Below are 20772 nucleotides of genomic sequence, written 5' to 3' on the forward strand. Positions count from 1 at the left end.
ACAATCTTTAACTACCTACCAGCTCTGAGTATTATTTTGCTTCTAAATGAGACATTAATTACACTCAAGCTATCACTGTCCCCACAGCACAGACACAGCAAAGTAGAAATATCTAGATAGGAGACTGCTAGAGCGACTGTTTCCTGAAGACACAGGAGACTGTAAGATGGGAAGGCACGCAATATGTGGTAGATCCCGTAACAAAATCAAAAGTGTGAAAACAATCAGAAATTAACATGATTAATTAAATGGCTGTTGAGAACACTTTCTTCACTGTAAGACGGTTATGTACATCGATAGGGCTTGGCACACACAATGAACCTTCCCTGTGGGCACTTGGCTTTTGCGAAGCCTGAGAAGGAAACCTTCATACTCTCGGGTTTCCCAGCGTGCCTTGCGCTGCTCTTGGCGGGAAAGGTGACCTGAATCTGGGGTCAAAATCTACTGTCTCGGCTGCGCAGGCAACCGTTGAAGGAAGGCGCATGCGCGACAGACGGAGCGCGTGCCGTTTCTTTCAGGTCTCCTGGTTGCTGTCGGCGGAACTCTCAGACGATACGTAATACATATTTGTTTCGTTTTTGTTTTCATTCTTTTGGTTTATAATGTCTTCTCCGTTACCTCCCATCTACTTTTAAATTTCTTTCTTTCTTTTTTTTGGGGGGGGCAAGATTTATTGTGATTGTGAACAGAGGAGAAGGGCTCAGTCCTTCTTGGCTGCCGCTTTCCTCATGGCGGCCAAGACGTTGCTCAGCTCCTCTCTCTTCCTCTTCGCGCGGATATGTGTCCCCACCCTTTTCTTGATGAACTTGAGGGCCCGCTTGTCCTTGGAGACCTTGAGCAGCATCATGGCTCGTCGCTTGTAAGGGGCGAAGCCACACACCTCCCGGATCATGTCCCGCACAAACTTCGTGTGTTTGGTGAGACGGCGGCGGCGGCGGCTGTGCCTCGGCTTGCCCACGTTCTTGGTCACCTTGTGACCCTTGTTGAGGCACACGGCCATGGGGTAGCCAGAGCCATGGCTGTTGTTCCACAATGGCTGCTGCGGCGGAAGGCTACTTTTAAATTTCTTAAGATCTTAGTGGTGAAACATTCAGGGGAGGGAGAAAATGTATACCTGCTTATTTTTCACAGAGGTTCTTGAGATTAGGTGAACTCTGGCATCCAGTCCAGGCCTTATTAGGATAAATGTAAATGGTTACGGTAAATAGACTCTTCTGTGAATTCGTCTCGGAGAAGGCAATGGCAGCCCACTCCAGTACTCTTGCCTGGAAGGTCCCATGGATGGAGGAGCCTGGTAGGCTTCAGTCCATGGGGTCGCTGAGTCGGACATGACTGAGCGACTTCACTTTCACTTTTCACTTTCATGCACTGGAGAAGGAAATGGCAACCCACTCCAGTGTTCTTGCCTAGAGAATCCCAGGGACGGCGGAGCCTGGTGGGCTGCCGTCTATGGGGTCGCACGGAGTCGGACACGACTGACGTGACTTAGCAGCAGCAGCAACAAGTGAATTCTTCCAGATGAATTGTTTGGTTAAGAAAAATGAAATTGGGGCAAAAAAAAAAAAACACCTCAAAACTTATATCAAAGAAATGAGAAATCTGAATCAGTCCAAAAAATCTAAAATACGTTTTATTGCTGTTTTATGGTGGTTCCACAGGGTAGGACAATATGTTATATCCAGAGCCATGCTCAAGTTCAGGGAAGGAATGTTACGTCATTTGGTCATTTTGAAACTACAAATTTAAAACAAAAATTAAAAGATTATTTTAAAGGATGGCAGGGGCAGTTTTTCATTACCTACCTGTGCAGTGGTATCAATGTTTGAATACTGCGAAGTGAAGAAAATAGTAGCTGCTGCTAAGTCGCTTCAGTTGTGTCCGACTCTGTGCGACCCCATAGACGGCAGCCCACCAGGCTCCGCCGTCCCTGGGATTCTCCAGGCAAGAACACTGGAGTGGGTTGCCATTTCCTTCTCCAGTGCATGAAAGTGAAAAGTGAAAGTGAAGTCGCTCAGTCGTGTCGGACTCTTAGCGACCCCATGGACTGCAGCCCACCAGGCTCCTCCATCCATGGGACCTTCCAGGCAAGAGTACTGGAGTAGGGTGCCATTGCCCTCTCAGAAAATAGTAGACTGTGCTTTAAAAAAAAAAACCGCTCTTTTAAAGCGCTTTTTAAATAATCCCTTAAAAAAAAAAAAAAGACTTTTAAAGAGCTTTCTTAATAACCCTTTTTTGTGTCAGGCTTGCTAGTCAAGCGGCTTGAAATTAACAGTTTACTTAATTTTATAGCAAAATGAACCTGTTTTCAAAGATTATAAGTAAAAAAAAGAGTCCCATTATTTATTCCCATAAAACTCTTTTGACTTTACATGTAGTGAACCAGATTAGAGATAAAAATAAGATCTGGAGTTAAAGCTTGTATTTCTGTCACAAGGTTGAATTAAAGAAAATATCAGAAGATGGCTACTGCACAATTACAGAGAACTTCCATGGTATGATTTCTTGTATTTTAATATAGCTAATTTTATTGTTTCTTGAATTATCAAGTATTTTTATGTATGAGAAAGTTGAACCTTTGAGAGTTTAATGATGCCAGTAAACTCCATGTTTTAAGAAATGAAGATATTTGCTAAACTAATTTGAATTAATGGAGAATTTTATTGGATGCTTGATGCATTGCATTAAATTGCCGCTTCAAATTCAGCTTGCATTAGGTATCAATGAATGCTGTTATGTTGCCTTGATGAAATTATCACTAATATTAGTCCTCTCCTAGAACATGAATTTTTATGCCCCACAAATATATCTCTTCACATATCTTGCATTACAGTTACCTGTCTGTATTAAACCCAGTCAATAACTAAAGAGAAAAGAAGGAAAAAATTAGATAGAAAAATCAGTGCTATTTATCCATGTGTTATGCAGTTAACCTACAAGGGGATTTCTAATGATATTTAAGCAGTTTTTGCCTGTTACCTTTAGACTGCCACCCTGGAAACACCCTCACAGTGTAGAAGCCATCCTGATTTTCTGGGGATTCTAACCACCATGGTTAAGAATTTTGGAGAAGTACCATGTTTATGCAAAAAAATTAGATCTACTTTAAGTTCAAGAAGACTGTATTTTTAGTAAAGCTAAATAAAATGTTTTTAATTTCCATTGAATTTTAGAGTGCACTGATATTTCCTAATAAGATATCAACTGAGCAGCAGTCTTTAGTGTTAGTGAAGAGGCTCCTAGCAGTTTCAGTATCCTGCATCACATATTTGAGAGGAATATTTCCGGAATGTGCTTATGGAACAAGATATCTAGATGGTAACGTAATGTTTATTTAAAAACTTTCTTTAAACATGTTATTTTTTAGTTTGGCTTGCTCTAAAATGGTAGTTTTTTACTTAAAGGTTTTGTTTTTATAATAGCAGCTGTATTGAGATATGATTTGCATATCTAACAATTCATTGATTTAAAGTGCAGAATTCATTGATTCTGGGTATATTCACCACAATCAGTTTTAAAGCATTTCAGCACCTCAAAAGAAACCCCATACCCATTAAGTCACTCTCTATTTCCCCCATTTCCAGTCCTAGGCAACCACCGATCTGCTTTCTGTTTTTTATGTCTTTATTTGCCTATTCTAGACATATAAATAAATGAAATAATGTAATATATGTGGTCCTTTGTAATTGGCTTCTTTCATTTGACATAATGTGTTTAAGTTTCATTCATTTTGTAGCTTGGATTACTACCTTTTTTTTGCTGAATAATATTCCATTATATGAATATACCACATTTTATTTACCTACTACCAGTTGATGAATATTTGGGTTGTTTCCACTTTGGGCTTTTCAAATAATGCCACAATTACAAATTTTTGTGTGGACATATAAGTGGTTTTTTTAAGTATATTCAATACCTTTGAAAGCACTTAATCATAAAATTTCCCCTCAATCTCTCAAGTATAATATCACCTGACATTACTCTTAAAATGATGAAATAAATAGGTAAAAACATCCTACTTATAGTCTCCTACAGTGGTAGTGTGTGTTCTTGTGTTATTTTAAAGAAGTGAAAGTAATACAGCCATTTTATACTGTAATAATGATTTACTATCTATCACATAATGTGTACCTTATATTGTTCACCAACTTTGTTGGCAATATGTTAAGCACCATATTATGTGTGATATCTTGTTAGTTCGTATTACAGGCCTATGAGTTAGATACTGTTCCTGTTTTTCACATATGAAACCTGAGACTGACTGATCTTACTAATTGTTTCCTTGCAGGGCTCTGTCTGATAGCCTTTTAACTTCTTGGCCTTTTGCAAGTATTTAATTGGGATAAGGGGCCAGAACAAATTTTCTAAGACTCTTAGATAACAATGGCTGCTGCTGCTGCTAAGTCGCTTTAGTCGTGTCCGACTCTGTGCGACCCCATAGACGGCAGCCCACCAGGCTCCCCCGTCCCTGGGATTCTCCAGGCAAGAACACTGGAGTGGGTTGCTATTTCCTTCTCCAATGCATGAAGGTGAAAAGTGAAAGTGAAGTCGCTCAGTCGTATCTGACTCTCAGCGACCCCACGGACTGCAGCCTACCAGGCTCCTCCGTCCATGGGATTTTCCAGGCAAGAGTACTGGAGTGGGGTGCCATTATATCTAAGTGTTCTGTATCTTTTAAAATGGAAAATTTTTTCTATCCACCAACGTGCATCCTAAGCAATTATGACGCTATTTTATAATAAGGATAAAAAGATGATTGGTTTCCATGCAACCTTTCTTTCTTTAATTTTATTAACATCAATCATTTGGAAGTTCATTGCTATTAATAATAAACCTGTAATACACAACTGAAGAAAATAATCTTCATTTAAGTTTTTAGATGCTTACTAATCTTAAATATCTCTATATCCTTATTTTTGTATTTAGATCTTTGTGTCAAAATTCTGAGAGAAGATAAAAATTGTCCAGGATCTACACAGTTAGTGAAGTGGTAAGTAAAATAAATAACGAAAGAAAATTATTTTTCCTAAATCATATTTTTTTGGTACCTTGTATACATTTAAGTGTTTAATCCAGTTTTAGTGATTTCCCCCTTTAATGCTGGATACCACTTCTGCAGATCTTTGGATTTTTGCATTAAAATTTTCTTTATTTCATGCTCCATGTGAGCGGGCTTAATTTTCCTATTTTTGTTCCTCTGTCTTCCTATTTTCATCCCCTATTGACATTTTATATTTCTACCACATTGTTTTGTTTTATTGTTTAAGCTAGAAATAAGGGAGCTTCATTATTAATAATAATTGTGTATTAGTAATGAGATAATGAGACATTTAAAGAACTATTTTCTGGAAGTGAATTCAGTCTAAAAATGAATCCTTAATTATTTTTTAGGATGTTAGGATGCTATGATGCTTTACACAAAAAATATGTAAGTCAATATCTCTTTATTCTTTTTTTTCATAGTTTATAGTCTACAAATGTAAAGCAGTTACCATATAGTAAAAGATTAATTTAAACTAACTTGGGTATAGGCCAGCCCAAAGCTAAAAGTTTGTATATTTTAAAGATTAATATTCAACTCATTTAAAGCTAACAGAATTATTATTTAACAGATTTTGACAAGCCAGTTTTGATTATTAGCACTCATCTGCCATACCCTTCTCCAGGAGATCTTCCCTATCCAAGGACTGAACCTGTATCTCTCATGTCACCTGTACTGGCAAGTGGGTTCTTTACCATTAGCACCACCTGGGAAGCCCCATTTGCATTAATAACATATATTAACTTATAAAAACTTAATGAATTAAAACATCATTTGAAATAATTCTTTCATTAGTTTCACATGCCTTCTAAAATCATATTTATACTAATAATGTAATAAATTATTCTTTATGAGAATTTAAAAATAAACTTACATGTAGTCTAGGTTAAACTGTGACAAGGCTTTATGTATACTTACTGAGCTTACATTTATATCAACAAAGCAAATCTAACTCTAAAATATTATGAAAAAGATAAAATTTTATCCATGGTCTCCAACCTTCTTTATTAAGACATTATGTTTTTAATATTCATTAAATGAGTGCCTGTTCTGTGCTAGGCACATATATTCTAGATAGGAGCTGGTAAGTTAAAATGGTCAACAAGACAGAGGGCCTCTCCTACAATGGGAAAACAGCCAATCAAACAAGGAGATTAGATAACATCCAATTGTGTTAAATGCCATTAACATTTTAAGAAAAAGAATGTGGCAAATGGAGAGGTGGTGTAACTTTAGATTGGGTAGTATGAAGAGCTTCTTTGAGGAGGTGATACTTAAGCTGAGACTTGAATTAGAAGAAACCAGTTAGACATTGATATTGGGAGAATATTCCTGACAGAGGAGCAAATGCAAAGAGTTGGAGGGGAATTTGGCCAGTTCAAGGAATAAAAAGAAGGCCAGACTGATTGGAGTGTGATGAATAGAGCAAGAGAGTGGCAAGAATCCACCCGCAATACAGGAGACCCAGGTTCGATCCTTGGGTCAGGAAGATCCCCTGGAGGAGGGCGTGGCAACCCACTCCGGTATTCTTGTCTGGAGAATCTCATGGACCGAGGAGCCAGGCAGGCTACAGTCCATAGGGTTGCCCAGAGTCAGACATGGCTGAAGCAACTGAGCACACACACACATAGACCAGGATGACAAAGGAAAAAAATGAAAAGATTCCAGGTATACCTGACAGAACTGATTGGATTTGTTGATAGATTGGTTCTGGAGTATAAGGAAAAGATCCAAATTAAGGGTGACTCGGATTTTGGCGGATTACTAGAGTGAATGATTTCCTGTGATTCTCTATTCTGTTAGGCCCCAAAGCCTCTTTCCTTTACTCAATTAGCAGGGCCCTGAACTGTTTTTCTCAAAACCAGTTCTCATATTGGGTAAGATTTAATGAGTTATTTCACAATATGTATTTTCCTTGTAACTGGCAGTAATGCCTCATTTGCTTAATAAGTGATAGAAATTTCGACCTTCAGTAAGGTAACTAGAAATAAATATTTGGGGGAATAGGGAAGGATATCTGAGATACTGCTTTACCTGTAGCAAATGAAGTTTGTTTTTTCTGAGATTATTTTTATTAGGAATAAATGTTGAAATAGGACAAATAATTCTTATGATCCATCATGCAAAAATATAGAATAAAAATAAGATTTTTGTTCTTTGTTATATTTCAGCTGAGGATGGTTGTTCTAGCTGTAAGTATTTTTAAATTGTATGTTCCTTATAAAAGACTGTTAAATTCAGCCTTGCTTAATTAAATAATGCTGAAACCATCTATTTATTATATCATACAAACCACTGATCTGTTCATTAGAAAAAAGTAATATTTGTTGGGGGGTGGGTTGTTCTGTATTTTGTTTTACTGAATTCATTTAATATTTTAATCTAAATATCCAGTTTAGTTCTCCTTATATGTAACTTATGTAACTCAGTTGTAAATTATTTTTAAATAGGTGTACACCAATCCAGAAGACCCTCAGGTATGTTTAAGTTAGTAAAGAAACATAATGCCTCTAATATCTATAAGTAACATAAAAGTATAATAGTTTCTAATGCTTTAATTGTGCTTTTGTCAATGCAATTTCACATATATTTCCACGTTTGAACTTCATAAAGACTTCTGAGTTAAGACAAGGCTTGTATTGTTACCCTTAAACAGATTAACACCCTTAACTACAAGGGAGATTGTGTGACTGATTCAAGGCCACAAAGATACAAATCCTGACTTCTGATCTTTTACAGCGTTCTTATTTTTAATGGTATTCTTTTTATAGAATTATAAAAGGAGTTGAGTTTTAGAAAAATAAGATACTAATCCTTGATTTTTGACTGTAAACCCTAATCCAATCACATGTACCTGTTCATCTGACAATTAAAGAAAGGGTTATAAGAAGTGAAAGGGAAAACCAGAGAAACAAAAGGGTGTACTTCCCTGCTGATCCAGGGGTTAGGAATCCACCTACCAAGGGACACAGGTTTGATCCCTGGGTTAGGAGGATCCTATATGCCCTGGAACTACTAGGCCAGTGCTGCACAACTTCAGAGTCCACGCACCTGGAGCCTTTTCTAAGTTCTTTTCTGCCTTTTCTAAATCCAGCTTGTACATCTGGAAGTTCTCAGTACATGTGCTGTTGAAGCCTAGCTTGAAGGATTTTGAACATTACTTGCTAGTGTGTAAAATAAGTGCAACTGTATAGAAGTTTGAACATTCTTTGGCTTTGCCTTTCTTTGGAATTGGAATGAAAACTAATCTTTTCCAGGCCTGTGGCCACTGCTGAGTTTTCCAAATTTGCTGGCATATTGAGTGCAGTACTTTAGCAGCAGCGTCTTTTAGGATTTGAAATAGCTAAGCTGGGATTTCATCACCTCCACTAGTTTTGTTTGTAGTAATGCTTTTGCTTACTATATAGTAAGGATTTAAGTCCTGTGCTAAACCATTCTGTTAGTGGAAAAGATGCGCTACCTCCCTTACCAGCCTATTAAGGAGTTCCTTCCCTCTGGTATGTAAAACATAAATTGCAGTGAGTGGGGAATAGGTATCTTAGTGGCACTGAAGTCGCAAATCCAAGGGCCTGGAATTGACTATTTAGGATTGGAAAGTTTCAATGGATGAATATGGATTATCATGCAGAAAGAATTATTAAATGGTGAGACATAAAAAAAATCTATATGTAGCTACTTAACCACCAGTTCAGTTCAGTTCAGTCACTCAGTTGTGTCTGACTCTTTGTGACCCCATGAACTGCAGCACATCAGGCCTCCCTGTCCATCACCAACTCCCAGAGTCCACCTAAACCCATGTCCATTGAGTCGGTGATGCCATCCAGCCATCTCATCCTGTCATCCCCTTCTCCTCCTGCCCTCAATCTTTCCCAATATCAGGGTCTTTTCAAATGAATCAGCTCTTCACATCAGGTGGCCAAAGTATTGGAGTTTCAGCTTCAACATCAGTCCTTCCAGTGAACACCCAGGACTGATCTCCTTTAGGATGGTCTGGTTGGATCTCCTTGCAGTCCAAGGGACTCTCAAGAGTCTTCTCCAACACCACAGTTCAAAAGCATCAGTTCATCGGTGCTCAGCTTTCTTCACAGTCCAACTCTCACATCCATACATGACCATTGGAAAAACCATAGCCTTGACTAGATGGACCTTTGTTGACAAAGTAATGTCTCTGCTTTTTAATATGCTGTCTAGGTTGGTCATAACTTTTCTTCCAAGGAGTAAGTGTCTTTTAATTTCATGGCTGCAGTCACCATCTGCAGTGGTTTTGGAGCCCAAAAAAATAAAGTCAGCCACTGTTTCCACTGTTTCCCCATCTATCTGCCATGAAGTGATGGGACCAGATGCCATGATCTTAGTTTTCTGAATGTTGAGTTTTAAGCCAACTTTTTCATTCTCTTCTTTCACATTCATCAAGAAGCTCTTTAGTTCTTCTTTACTTTCTGCCATAAGGGTGGTGTCATCTGTGTATCTGAAGTTATTGATATTTCTCCCAGCAATCTTGATTCCAGCTTGTGCTTCTTCCAGCCCAGTATTTCTCATGATGTACTCTGCATATAAGTTAAATAAGCAGGGTGACAATATACAGCCTTAATGTACTCCTTTTCCTATTTGGAACCAGTCTGTTGTTCCATGTCCAGTTCTGTTGCTTCCTGACCTGCATACAGGTTTCTCAAGAGGTAGGTCAGGTGGTCTGGTATTCCCATCTCTTTCAGAATTTTCCACAGTTTATTGTGATCCACACAGTCAAAGGCTTTAGCATAGTCAATAAAGCAGAAATAGATGTTTCTCTGGAACTCTCTTGCTGTTTTGATGATCCAGCAGATGTTGGCAATTTGATCTCTGGTTCCTCTGCCTTTTCTAAAACCAGCTTGAGCATCTGGAAGTTCATGGTTCACGTATTGCTGAAGCCTGGCTTGGAGAATTTTGAGCATTACTTTACTAGTGTGTGAGATGAGTGCAGTTGTGCAGTAGTTTGAGCTTTCTTTGGGATTGGAATGAAAACTGACCTTTTCCAGTCCTGTGGCCACTTGCTGAGTTTTCCAAATTTGCTGGCATATTGAGTGCAGCACTTTCACAGCATCATCTTCCAGGATTTGAAATAGCTCAAGTGGAATTCCATCACCTCCACTAGCTTTGTTCGAAGTGATGCTTCCTAAGGCCCACTTGACTTCACATTCCGGGATGTCTGGCTCTAGGTGAGTGATCACACCATCGTGATAGCCACTAGTATTATATATCAGATTTGTAACTATGATATTTTCTATTTTAGACAATTTCAGAATGTTATCAATTTAAATTCAAGTACACCAGTAATGGACCAGTCATGGATTTCACAAGGTAATTATTATTCTATAGTTTTCTCTTCATATTGCAGATTACCATTTATTCATAATAATACTGTATAACTAAACTTCAGAAATAATTCTGAAATTCTCTAACATCCCTAATGTACTATCAAGGATACAAAATATGTTTGGAGTGGCTGCAAGCCAGAATTCTATGGATAATTGTATACATTTTAATTGTGAAACAGAGCCAAAGAGTAGGAAATCTATTGTATGCTTACATGATTAGAAATGCAATAAAATTCATCATTTGTTTCCTTTAAAAACATCTTACATAAAATGTGTATGAATATATGTAAATTATTTTATAATTATAATATTAATAATATTAAATTTTTATAATGTATTAAACACATGAAATTGTAACTTTTAACAATTTGATACATTAATAGGAATAAGAATCTTAAGTAGTAAAACGTGAAGTTACGTTATTAGAAGCCATGGATGTCATAAAAGAAACTGTGTGATTCTCTTCTAGTAAAAACCAAAGCAATGAACCTAATATGTCATCTGCTGACACCAAGAAAGCAAGTATTCTTCTCATTCGCAAGATTTATATTCTAATGCAAAATCTGGGACCTTTACCTAATGATGTTTGTTTGACCATGAAACTTTTTTACTACGATGAAGGTACTATTTCCAGATCATCCTGTTTTAGTTGGTACCTGTATATTTTCTTATTAATGAAACACTTGGTTTCCATCCCAAATAGTTTTAGGCACCTAAATTTTTATATATATATATATATAATATTTTAATTATAAAATTTATATTTCATGTTGGTATTTGAAAAAAACGTACACTTCTCCAGTGATAAAAACATGTCCATTTGAAGATCAGCTTCATTCATAACTGAAGAAATGAAGCAATGAGATACCAGTTTTCACTTTCCAGATCATCCAACTTATAAAATCATTATTGGCAGGGATGTGGGGGGAAGCAAGCACTTTTGTATACTCTTGATGGAATGTAAACATTAATGTGCCATATAACATTTTAAGAGGACTATTTGGCAATATAAAAATTTAAAATTCTCTTTAAAATATTAAATCCTTTTTAATCCTGAAATTCTGCAGCTAGAAAAGTATCTTGGGAATATATGTAGACAAATATCAAGGTTATATGTTTATGCATTGTTGCATTTGTTAAACTGGAAACAAACTGGAAATTTAACCTTGAATGTTCTTTATTGGAGGATTGAGTAAATAAATTATAGTGCATCTATATAATAGAATGCTGTGCAAGCTATTTAAAAGAATGTGCTGGTAAATTGTTATCCAAAAAATATTAAAGCAGATTTAAAAGTGATGTTAAAAGCAGCTAGGTACAGAAGAATACGACTTCATTTGTTTTTTAAGAATATATATATATATATATAACATGCATAGTATCTTCTAGAAGAACACAAAGCATCAACAAAAATAACTAACATTTACTGAATACTTCCTCTGTGTCAGTTCTGTTCTGATCATTTTATAGACTTCAATACCACAGTGACCCTATGAGGTCGGTATTAGTATTTTCCCCTCCTGACAGATGAGGAAACTGAATCAAGAATGACGAATAGTTTCCTCAAGTCACATAGCTAGTCAAGTGTAAGGAAAAAAATTTACCTTTAAGGAATAATAGAGGAACTTGGAGATAGTAGGAGACTGCATTTTACTTATTATTGTATGTCCTTCTATACTATTTAAAACTTCTTTAATATGCAGTATATTCTATAATAATAAAAATTAATATATTTTATTCAATTTCATGAACAGCATAGTTTATACTTACTTTTCTGCAGTTACACCCCCAGATTACCAGCCTCCTGGTTTTAAGGATGGTGATTGTGAAGGAGTGATATTTGAAGGAGAGCCTATGTACTTAAATGTGGGAGAAGTCCCAACACCTTTTCACACCTTCAAAGTAAAAGTGACCACTGAGAGGGAACGAATGGAAAATATTGGTTCAGGTATATTATCACCAAAACAATTAAAAACACCACTTCAAAAAATTCTTACGGACAAAGATGATTTAGAAGATGACCAGGAGCATTATATAAGTGTAAGTATACTTAAAGAGTAATAAATGTTTTATTCAATTCTGAGTACTTCAATAGCTATAAATACTTATTATCACCGTAAACTCAAGTTTGAAAGGTACCATAAAGAAGGTTTAGGCTTGTGGTTTTAAAACTTTTCACATGGGTGAGAAGAATATTATTCTCAGAAATTTAAAAGCACAACTATTGTGAATGAAGTAGGGAATGGTCCTGGAGACCCAGCCATTCACCATCTCATCTACCCTCTTGATGGACTCTTAAGAAAACCCCTTTGTCTGGAGCATAATTTGAAAACCATGGAATCCCCTGGTAGTCCCGTGGTTAGGACTTGGCACTTTCACTATCGGGTCTGGGTTCAAAAAAAGAAAAGCACTGAATGACTCCAGTCCCCCAGACTAATGCTGGAATCTTTTCTTCAACACCCCTATTAAGTGCTCATGTAAGCCTGTGGTTGAATTTCTTCAGGGCCTGAAAATCAGTGTCCTGAAAGAGCTTGGAAGTTCCTGGAAGTCAGGAAAAGTGTCTTATTCAGCTTTGTATTTCTTTTGTACCTAGCATTTAGAGTTACAGAATGTATTCTCAATATTGGTTGAATGGATGGATGAATTGAAGTATTTAAAAAAGCTTTTTTTAAAATTATAGCCTCATTCCCAGAAAATCTTTCATCATTATTATGTTTGTTCTTTACTCTCACCTTTGTGGTTTTCTCTTATTTTATTCTAAATTATGATCACAGTTCTTATGATGGGGACTAACTATTCTGTTTTAGGCTCTGTAGCCAAATCCTTACAAATAGAAAACTCAATTTTCAACCAGTTCAGTCAAGAAGGAATCATCTTCCTAAAACCTAAATGCCACTCTTGCTTTATAAACAAATATGGCTGGGATTTATGAAGCATTCTTTAAAATATTTAAAGCTCTTTGACATATGTCACAAGGGGAATAATAATTATAAAGTAGACATCAAACCTTTGCTATTTCTGTCATACCATAACTGTGCTTATCCTTTCCCAACTCCCTGAAGAGGGTTCAGAGTTTATACAAGTATCTATACAGGAATTTCAGAGCTACGGAAGTTGTAGCTTATTGTGTCACCATGTCTTAATTCAATGCTCTCAAATAGTAAGATCTGGGGTTCTTAGAATCATCATACATTTTTCAGAAAGTTGTATATTTTTACTATCTACCTTAAAGCAATCTTGAAAAGTAAAGAAAAATAGGATTTTATACTTTGGATAAATAAGCTGCCTTATAATAAGTACAAGACCAGTTTATTTGTAGAAAGCATGAGGTTGTTGTAGTATTATGTTATATTTAACCTTCATGTAAAACAAGCTCGTTAATAAATACTACCCAGTTGCTTTAATTTCTTTTTGGAATGTGTCCATTTTTTTCCTTCATGTAATTATGTAGGATGAGTTTGACACTGAAACTAAAATGGAAGAGCAGGAAAAAAACCCTGGCTATTCTCTACGTAGAGGTGAGAAGTTAATGAAAATGTAAATTAATTCACTTCCAATTCAATTTTATACCATTTTAACTCTTTTATTTATTTCTTTTTTTAACAGAAGCAGGTTTCATTTGTGAGGAAGATGAAATGAAATCTAAAGGAAGTCCAGATTTTTCAGTTTCTCATTCTCAGGTATAAACTTCACAGTTCTATCTCATTTTTAACTTGAATTTTTTCAAAAGACAGGTTCTTATATGCTTATCTGGTTATCTCTCAGATTTTCTTATATTCTAGGTATTTTAGAAGAAAATTAGTTATTAAGAATGCTTACTAACAAAATTTGCTAATTATATGTTGAAAAGTTTTGAGTGTATTATTGTTTGATTTGTTTAGTAATAAACCTAAATACTGTTCAAAGAATCTCAGAATTTTAGAGGTAAATAGAATCTTAAGCACTTATTAATTTAACTCAACCACCCTTTGTATTTGCAAATGGAGTATATAATACATTTTTGTTGCCTTGGAGCAGAACATGTTTAATTTTGTTTTCTATATATAGTAAAATCCTGAAATAACATTTAGAAAAAATCAGCCTGAAAATAATGGGGCTGATGATTGCCTACCTTCTTCTGCACAGCCCTTCTCCAGTTGGTGTGGACTGAAGTTCTTATCTTCTGAAAGAGTGGTATCTAGTGATAATTTCGATCTTTCTCAATTCAGTGAATGGTCAATGTACAGTGTACAGAGTCAGTTTCAGTATCTTTACTTTTTATGACAGTAAGAATCAACACAAAATTATTGACTTTAATTAACTCAAAATAGCAAGACCCTAAATTTTATGTGATTGAGTTTTTGACCCCCATTATTATGAAAAGCTTCTCTTGTTTTAGTGGTTTCATGTAATTATTTTCTTTTCTAGGTTGAGCAGTTAGTCAGTAAAACATCTGAGCTTGATGTGTCTGAAAGCAAAACAAGAAGTGGAAAAATTTTTCAGAATAAAATGGTAACGGCATCTCTTTAGATTTGATTTCATTCTAACCTTGTAATTTTCCCCGTAGTTGAGTTTATTTTGCTTTTATTCATTTATTGGAGTAATTTAGTAAGCACATACTATTAATATGTGTCATTAAATTACTTCATTTATTACTTCATTTATTGTCGTTATATAACTTCATCTATTGGAGTAATTTAGTAAGCACATACTATTAATATGTGTCACTTTACCAGGTACTGGAAATATAATATGCTCTTAGCTTAAAGTTTAGTAATTTGAGGTAAACAAGCAGTGATATAACACTATGATAACAGTCAGAATAGGCTACAGAGACACAAAGGAAAGAATGGTTAAATTTCACTGAAGGTGCAGTGGAGAGGGAAATGCAGAGGAGCTTTCAGAAGTGACACTATCCTCCAAACTGCCTCAGGATAGTGACACTACCTCCTCTATTCCCAGACTCCCAGGAAATTTCCAGGAATGCTAAAGTGTTCGTTTCCATGTTCTATCTTGTGAGTGGGTTGTCTTATTAATAAGACATTAAAAATAATTATAAGTTAAAAAATATATATGCTTACATATCTTACATAAAGGGAATCTCATATGTTAAGGAAAAAACACCACTGCTTTATTTTAGGTTTTTATATGAGTTGTACTAAATAGAGATTTGGGCTTCCCAGGTGACACTAGTGGTAAAGAACCCATTTGCCAAATGCAGGAGACGCAAGAGAACCCGCGTTCCATCCTTGGGTTGGGAAGATCCCCTGGAGTGGGAAGTGGCAACCCACTCCAGTATTCTTGCCTAGAGGATCCCATGAACAGGGGAGCCTGGTGGACTGTGGTCCATAGAGTCACAAAGAGTAGGACACAACTGAGGCAACTTAGCACGTATGCAAATGAGGTTTATATTTTATTTTAGGTCTTTTAAGTTATTCTCCAAAGTTCAAAGGTAAATAAAAAGCATTCTATAAAATATATGAGCTATTATATCAGGGAATTCCCTGGCAGTCTGGTGGTTATTACTCCATGCTTTTGCTGCAGGGGCACAGGTTCAGTCCCTGGTCAGGTAACTAAGATCCCACATGCTGTACAGCTCAGCAAAAAAAAAAAAAAAAAAGATATCCAAAGTTAGGAAACAAATGGCACACTCTAACACTGGTATGCTGGAGGATTTCTTTCCCCCTCCTCATTCAGTGACATCATGTTTTTCCTACCTAGCTTGAAACTGGACATAATGAAAGTATTCACAGCATTGTTGTTGTTCAGTAGCACAGTCGTATCTGACTCTTTGCAACCCCATGGATTGTGCCATGCCAGGCTTCCCTGTCCTTCACCATCTCCCAGAGTTTGCTAAACTCAAGTCCATTGAGTCGTTGATGCCATCCAACCATCTCATCCTCTGTCATTGCCTTCTCCTCATGCCTTCAGTCTTTCTCAGCATTGGGATCTTTTCCAACGAGTTGGCTCTTCATTTCAGGTGGCCAAAGTATTGGAGCTTCAGCTTCAGCATCAGTCCTTCCAATGAATATTCAGGGTTGATTTTCTTTAGGATTGACTAGTTTGATCTCCTTACTGTCCAAGGGACTCCCAAGAATCTTCCCCAGCACCACAGTTCGAAAGCATCAAGTCTTCAGTGCTCAGCCTTCTTTATGGTCCAACTCTCACATCCATACCCGACTACTGGAAAAACCGTAGCTTTAACTAGACAGACCTTTGTCGGTAAAGTGATATCATGCTGTCTAGGTTGGACATAGCTTTTCTTCCTAGGAGCAAGTGTCTTTTGATTTCATGGCTGCCGTCACCATCTGCAGTGATTTTGGAGTCCAAGAAAAAAAAATCTGTCACTGTTTCATTTTTTCCCATCTATTTGCCATGAAGTGATGGGACTGGATGCCGTGATATTAGTTTTTTGAATGTTGACTTTTAAGTCAGCCTTTTCACTCTCCTCTTTCATCTTCATCAAGAGGCCCTCTAGTTCCTCTTTGCTTTCTGCCATTAGGGTGGTATCATGTGCATATCTGAGGTTGTTGATATTTCTCCCAGCAATCTTGATTCCGACTTGTGCTTCATTCATCCCAACATTTCACATGATGTACTCTACATATAAGTTAAATAAGCCAGGTAACAATATATAGCCTTAACATACTCCTTTCCCAATTTTGAAGCAGTGCATTGTTTCATGTCCAGTTCTAACTGTTGCTTCTTGACCTGTATACAGGTTTCTCACAAGGTGGTCTGGTACCCCCTTCTCTTGAAGAGTTCTCCGTAGTTTGTTGTGATCCACACAGTCAAAGGCTTTGGTGTAGTCAATGAAGCAGAAGTAGATGTTTTTCTGAAATTCCCTTGCTTTTTCTATGATCCAGGGGATGTTGGCAATTTGATCTCCGGTTCCTCTGCCTTTTCTGAATCCAGCTTGTGCCTCTGAAAGTTCTTGGTTTGTGTATTGTTGAAGCCTAGTTTGAAGGATTTTGAACATTACCTTGCTAGCATGTGAAATGAAGCATTGTACAGTAGTTTGAACATTCTTTGGCATTGCCCTTCTTTGGAATTGGAATGAAAACTGACCTTTTCCAGTCTGTTGGCCATGCCTTAACTCAGGATTTAATTCTCCCAGAGAACTGGTTGTTAAACATTTACCAGAACACCACTGATGATAGTGCCATTTTTAGGTGTCCTTTTTTCCCCACATTCTTGATGGAAAGTTAGAACTGGCAAGCAAGAAATAAAAGAATTCCAAAAATTACTACCTCCAGCAGCAAAATGTTCTCTCTAGGCAGCTTCTATTTAAAATAAGTATCCTTTACTATCCTTTACTCCACCGAAGTACTCCTCATTTTGTCAATAGTGACTGAATTATGGTTAGAAACAGGCAGGAAGTGAAGATATTTCATATATATAGTAAGGAAGTTATTGAAAAGTACATTTCAAGCATCAGAAAATAAATATGTACTTTTGGAGGATAATACTATGAAAACTAATAACTTGTCATCATCTAATAATTTTAAAAACTGTATATGTAGCATTATTCACAGTAGCCAAAAGATGGGGGGGAAAACCCTACATGTTCTTAACAGATGAATGGATAAACAAATGTGGTATATCCATATGGTAGACTATTATTATTCAGGCATAAAAAGGAATGAAGTATCAGTCCATACTACAACTTGGATGAACCCTGAAAACATTATGCTCAGTGAAAGAAACCAATCATACACACACACATGCAAAAGTATTATATGGTTCCATTTATGTGAAAGTCCAAAATAAGGATTTCTGTAGAGACAAAGTCTTAATGCTGGTGAAAGAATGAGGGAATAGTGGAGTGATAGCTGTAAGAGTACAGGATTTCTTTTTAGAGGATATATTGTGTGCTCAGTCCAACTCTGGGGATTCATGAACTGTAGTCCGCCAGGGTCCTCTGTTCATGAAGTTTTCCAGGTAAGAATACTGAAGTGGGTTGTCATTTCCTACTCCAGGGGATCTTCCTAACTAAGGGATCAAATTCAGGCCTTTTGTGTCTCCTGCATCATCAGGCAGATTTTTTTTTACCACTAATGCCACTTGGGAAGCCTTTTAGAGGATGAAAGTGCTCTAAAATTGACGGTGGTGATGGTTGCATAACTCTGTGAATATACTTAAAATCACTGAAGTTTGTATATTTTAAGTGGATGAATTTTATGTATCCGAATTATATCTCAGTAAAGTTTTTTTTAAAAAACTGCATATAGTTGCCTGTGGCTGAACAATCATGCTGATTGTTCTTTGAGAAATAACCAATTGGTAATTATTCTATCTTTGTGGAGGCTAATGGAAATCAACAAGTAAAATCTAAGGAAAATCGGAAGAGAACTCAGCTTGAATCTGGGAAAACAGTAAGTCTTATAGTAATATATAGGTTGAATGAAATGGCAAGTATCAGAATATTGCTGTAGATTAAATTAATGATAAATATGATATCTTCGGATATACCTCAAAGCTCTAGTTTTCAGATCTTGTTTAAATATATTTGATTCTAAAAAATTGGGTGATTTTAAAATAAAATGTGGTACATTGTTTTATTAATTTTCCCATATAAACATTTACTGTCTTATTCCATGAATGATTTGAAATAGTTGGAGAAATGTATGAAATAAAAATCAACATCAGGAAAAATATGAATATAATAAGAAAAAAAAATGAGAGTACAAGAATACTCAGGCCATTTTATTTATGTAGAATTAAAATTGGGCCACAGATTTGATCTGAGCTTTCTACAGATTAAAACTGAAGTAGAAACAAGTTACTAAATCCACATGTTCTCTAAAAATATAGCATCTCCTCTTAGTACCTTAGAAAATTTTCCTGACCTAAATTCTATAACAAGTTGTATTATATTTGGAACCTTATTTTAGCAAATCAGATAATGTATTTGTCATTTCTGAGATAAATATATGTTTTCAACCAGAATTTTGAGTATTATTCAGTTCAGTCGCTCAGTCGTGTCCAGCTCTTCTCACTCCCCTCAAAATATTTTACTGTTTTGAGATGGTGGTTTAGTTGCTAACTCATTCCAACCCTTTGCAACCCCATGGACTGTAGCCTGCCAGGCTCCTCTGTCCCTCTGTCTGTGGGGTTTCTCAGGCAAGAATACTGGAGTGGGTTGCCATTTCCTCTCCAGGGGATCTTCCCAACCCAGGGATCAAACCCAGATCTCTTGCATTGAAGGCAGTTGCCTGCACTGGGGACAGATTTTTTACCAACTGAGCTACCAGGGAAGTTCTACTATTTTGAGGACATAATATCAAATCTTCTAAGTACTCCAACATCCCTAATGAAAACCTTATACTTTGCAAGACTGTATTCAGCAGCCATCAGGAGATATAAATAACAAAATTTTAAAAGTAAGAAAAGGAAGGAATGGATGAAGGAAGGAAGAAAGGGAAGAAGGAAACTCAGACATAAAAAAACCTCTAAAATTAAAGATATTTAAACTGGGAAGTATTCTTAGTAATTGTTTTCTCTTGACAGGTCCTTCATCCCTTTGATTCTTCTAGTCAGGAGTCAGTGCCAAAAAGAAGAAAGTTTAGTGAACCGAAGGAGCGTATATAAAACATTTTTTTCCTGCATGTTTGCAGAGTTCTTCACAACATTTAAACTAAAGGTCACTATATTGCTATTTTAAGGTGTGTTTGTCCTACCTCTGAAAACTTATATATGGTCTTAAGCAGTCAGCACACTGAAATGAATCCTTAACTGACTATCATATTGTGATCCTTAATCTTATCTGAGACAAATTCAAGAGAACTTTTGTATAAAAACAGAAGTACCAGTGTCATAATTCTATTAATTATCCTTTCAATGTATCTCCCATTTTGGCAGACACTTCCTTTCAACACATTAATTTTTTAAGGCCCCCTAAAAGCCATTTTTTGAAGTAAATAATGTTTATTTTTGCATTAAACTTTTCTAGAAATTCACTTTTTACCTGTTAAAACTACAGTTTAACTGGCTGTATTTGTTAATAGTCTTATTAAAACAAATGCCTTCAGTACTTTGGTACAGTGTATTAACATGATAATATATAATGTACAATTTAAAATTGGTGTTTTACCTTTTTTAATAATTTTTACAAGACAAAATGATTTTAAAATCTAGCATTTGGGGCAGCATAAATAAAATATTGTTCAGCGTCTAGACTCTTTTATGGCTTCTAATTTTTATTTAAATAGAAAATGTTTAGGCACTAATTTTGAAATCATTTTGGTAGATATTTCTTTCAAGAGTTGAGCACACTTCCTAGAACTTTTGGGTGGTAATGTGAAAGATATTGTGCCTTCAGTGAGAAACCTGGGACCTGGTTCTAGACTTTAGTATTTCCTGTGCTCTAGAAAAGGAAGGCTTAAAACTTGGTCTGTTTGC

At 36.1% G+C, this 20772-nt stretch overlaps 3 protein-coding genes across 7 annotated transcripts in view; 2 read left to right on the forward strand and 1 right to left on the reverse strand.

Annotated features, from left to right (window-relative positions):
* CTSS (cathepsin S) overlaps positions 1–2459 on the forward strand; it is a 41640-nt gene extending 39181 nt beyond the window's left edge. The window contains exon 8 of the mRNA XM_055584398.1: positions 2435–2459. Coding sequence (XP_055440373.1) covers positions 2435–2444 — 10 coding nt within the window. The 3' untranslated portion in view covers positions 2445–2459. The remainder of the gene's footprint in view (positions 1–2434) is intronic.
* On the forward strand, positions 402–20547 carry HORMAD1 (HORMA domain containing 1). Of its 5 annotated transcripts, XM_055584391.1 has the most exons (16): positions 420–556; positions 2435–2492; positions 2983–3051; positions 3171–3315; positions 4924–4987; positions 5389–5425; positions 7210–7230; positions 7489–7515; positions 10308–10375; positions 10862–11013; positions 12173–12432; positions 13844–13910; positions 13999–14072; positions 14800–14883; positions 18678–18746; positions 19882–20547. In XM_055584391.1, the coding sequence occupies exons 2-16, from the start codon at positions 2460–2462 to the stop codon at positions 19960–19962; spliced, it is 1251 nt and encodes a 416-aa protein (XP_055440366.1). In that variant the 5' UTR covers positions 420–556; positions 2435–2459; the 3' UTR covers positions 19963–20547. The 5 variants fall into 5 exon arrangements, with proteins under 5 accessions (XP_055440369.1, XP_055440367.1, XP_055440366.1 ...); XM_055584394.1 differs by lacking the exon at positions 18678–18746 and having other exon boundaries at positions 402–556; XM_055584392.1 differs by lacking the exon at positions 7210–7230 and having other exon boundaries at positions 402–556.
* LOC129655811 (60S ribosomal protein L36-like) lies at positions 662–1688 on the reverse strand. Its single transcript, XM_055586663.1, has 2 exons — positions 1628–1688; positions 662–1074 (listed from the first exon to the last, which is right to left on the reverse strand). The coding sequence occupies exons 1-2, from the start codon at positions 1686–1688 to the stop codon at positions 701–703; spliced, it is 435 nt and encodes a 144-aa protein (XP_055442638.1). The 3' UTR covers positions 662–700.
* Positions 20548–20772: the final 225 nt, after the last annotated feature.

This window comes from Bubalus kerabau, chromosome 6, assembly GCF_029407905.1.
Source record: "Bubalus kerabau isolate K-KA32 ecotype Philippines breed swamp buffalo chromosome 6, PCC_UOA_SB_1v2, whole genome shotgun sequence".
Lineage (NCBI taxonomy): Eukaryota > Metazoa > Chordata > Mammalia > Artiodactyla > Bovidae > Bubalus > Bubalus kerabau.

Bases quoted from the DNA above. Each gene is read 5' to 3' on its own strand.
- LOC129655811 (XM_055586663.1), bottom strand. From the start codon at position 1,688: ATGGCTCTGGATATAACATATTGTCCTACCCTGTGGAACCACCATAAA. The intron at 1,075-1,627 runs GTATTTTAGATT...TTCACCACTAAG, and splicing joins CCATAAAACAGCAATAAAAC to ATCTTAAGAAATTTAAAAGT.
- HORMAD1 (XM_055584391.1), top strand. From the start codon at position 2,460: ATGGCTACTGCACAATTACAGAGAACTTCCATG. The intron at 3,052-3,170 runs GTTAAGAATTTT...ATTGAATTTTAG, and splicing joins TGGGGATTCTAACCACCATG to AGTGCACTGATATTTCCTAA. The intron at 14,884-18,677 runs GTAACGGCATCT...ATCTTTGTGGAG, and splicing joins AAATTTTTCAGAATAAAATG to GCTAATGGAAATCAACAAGT.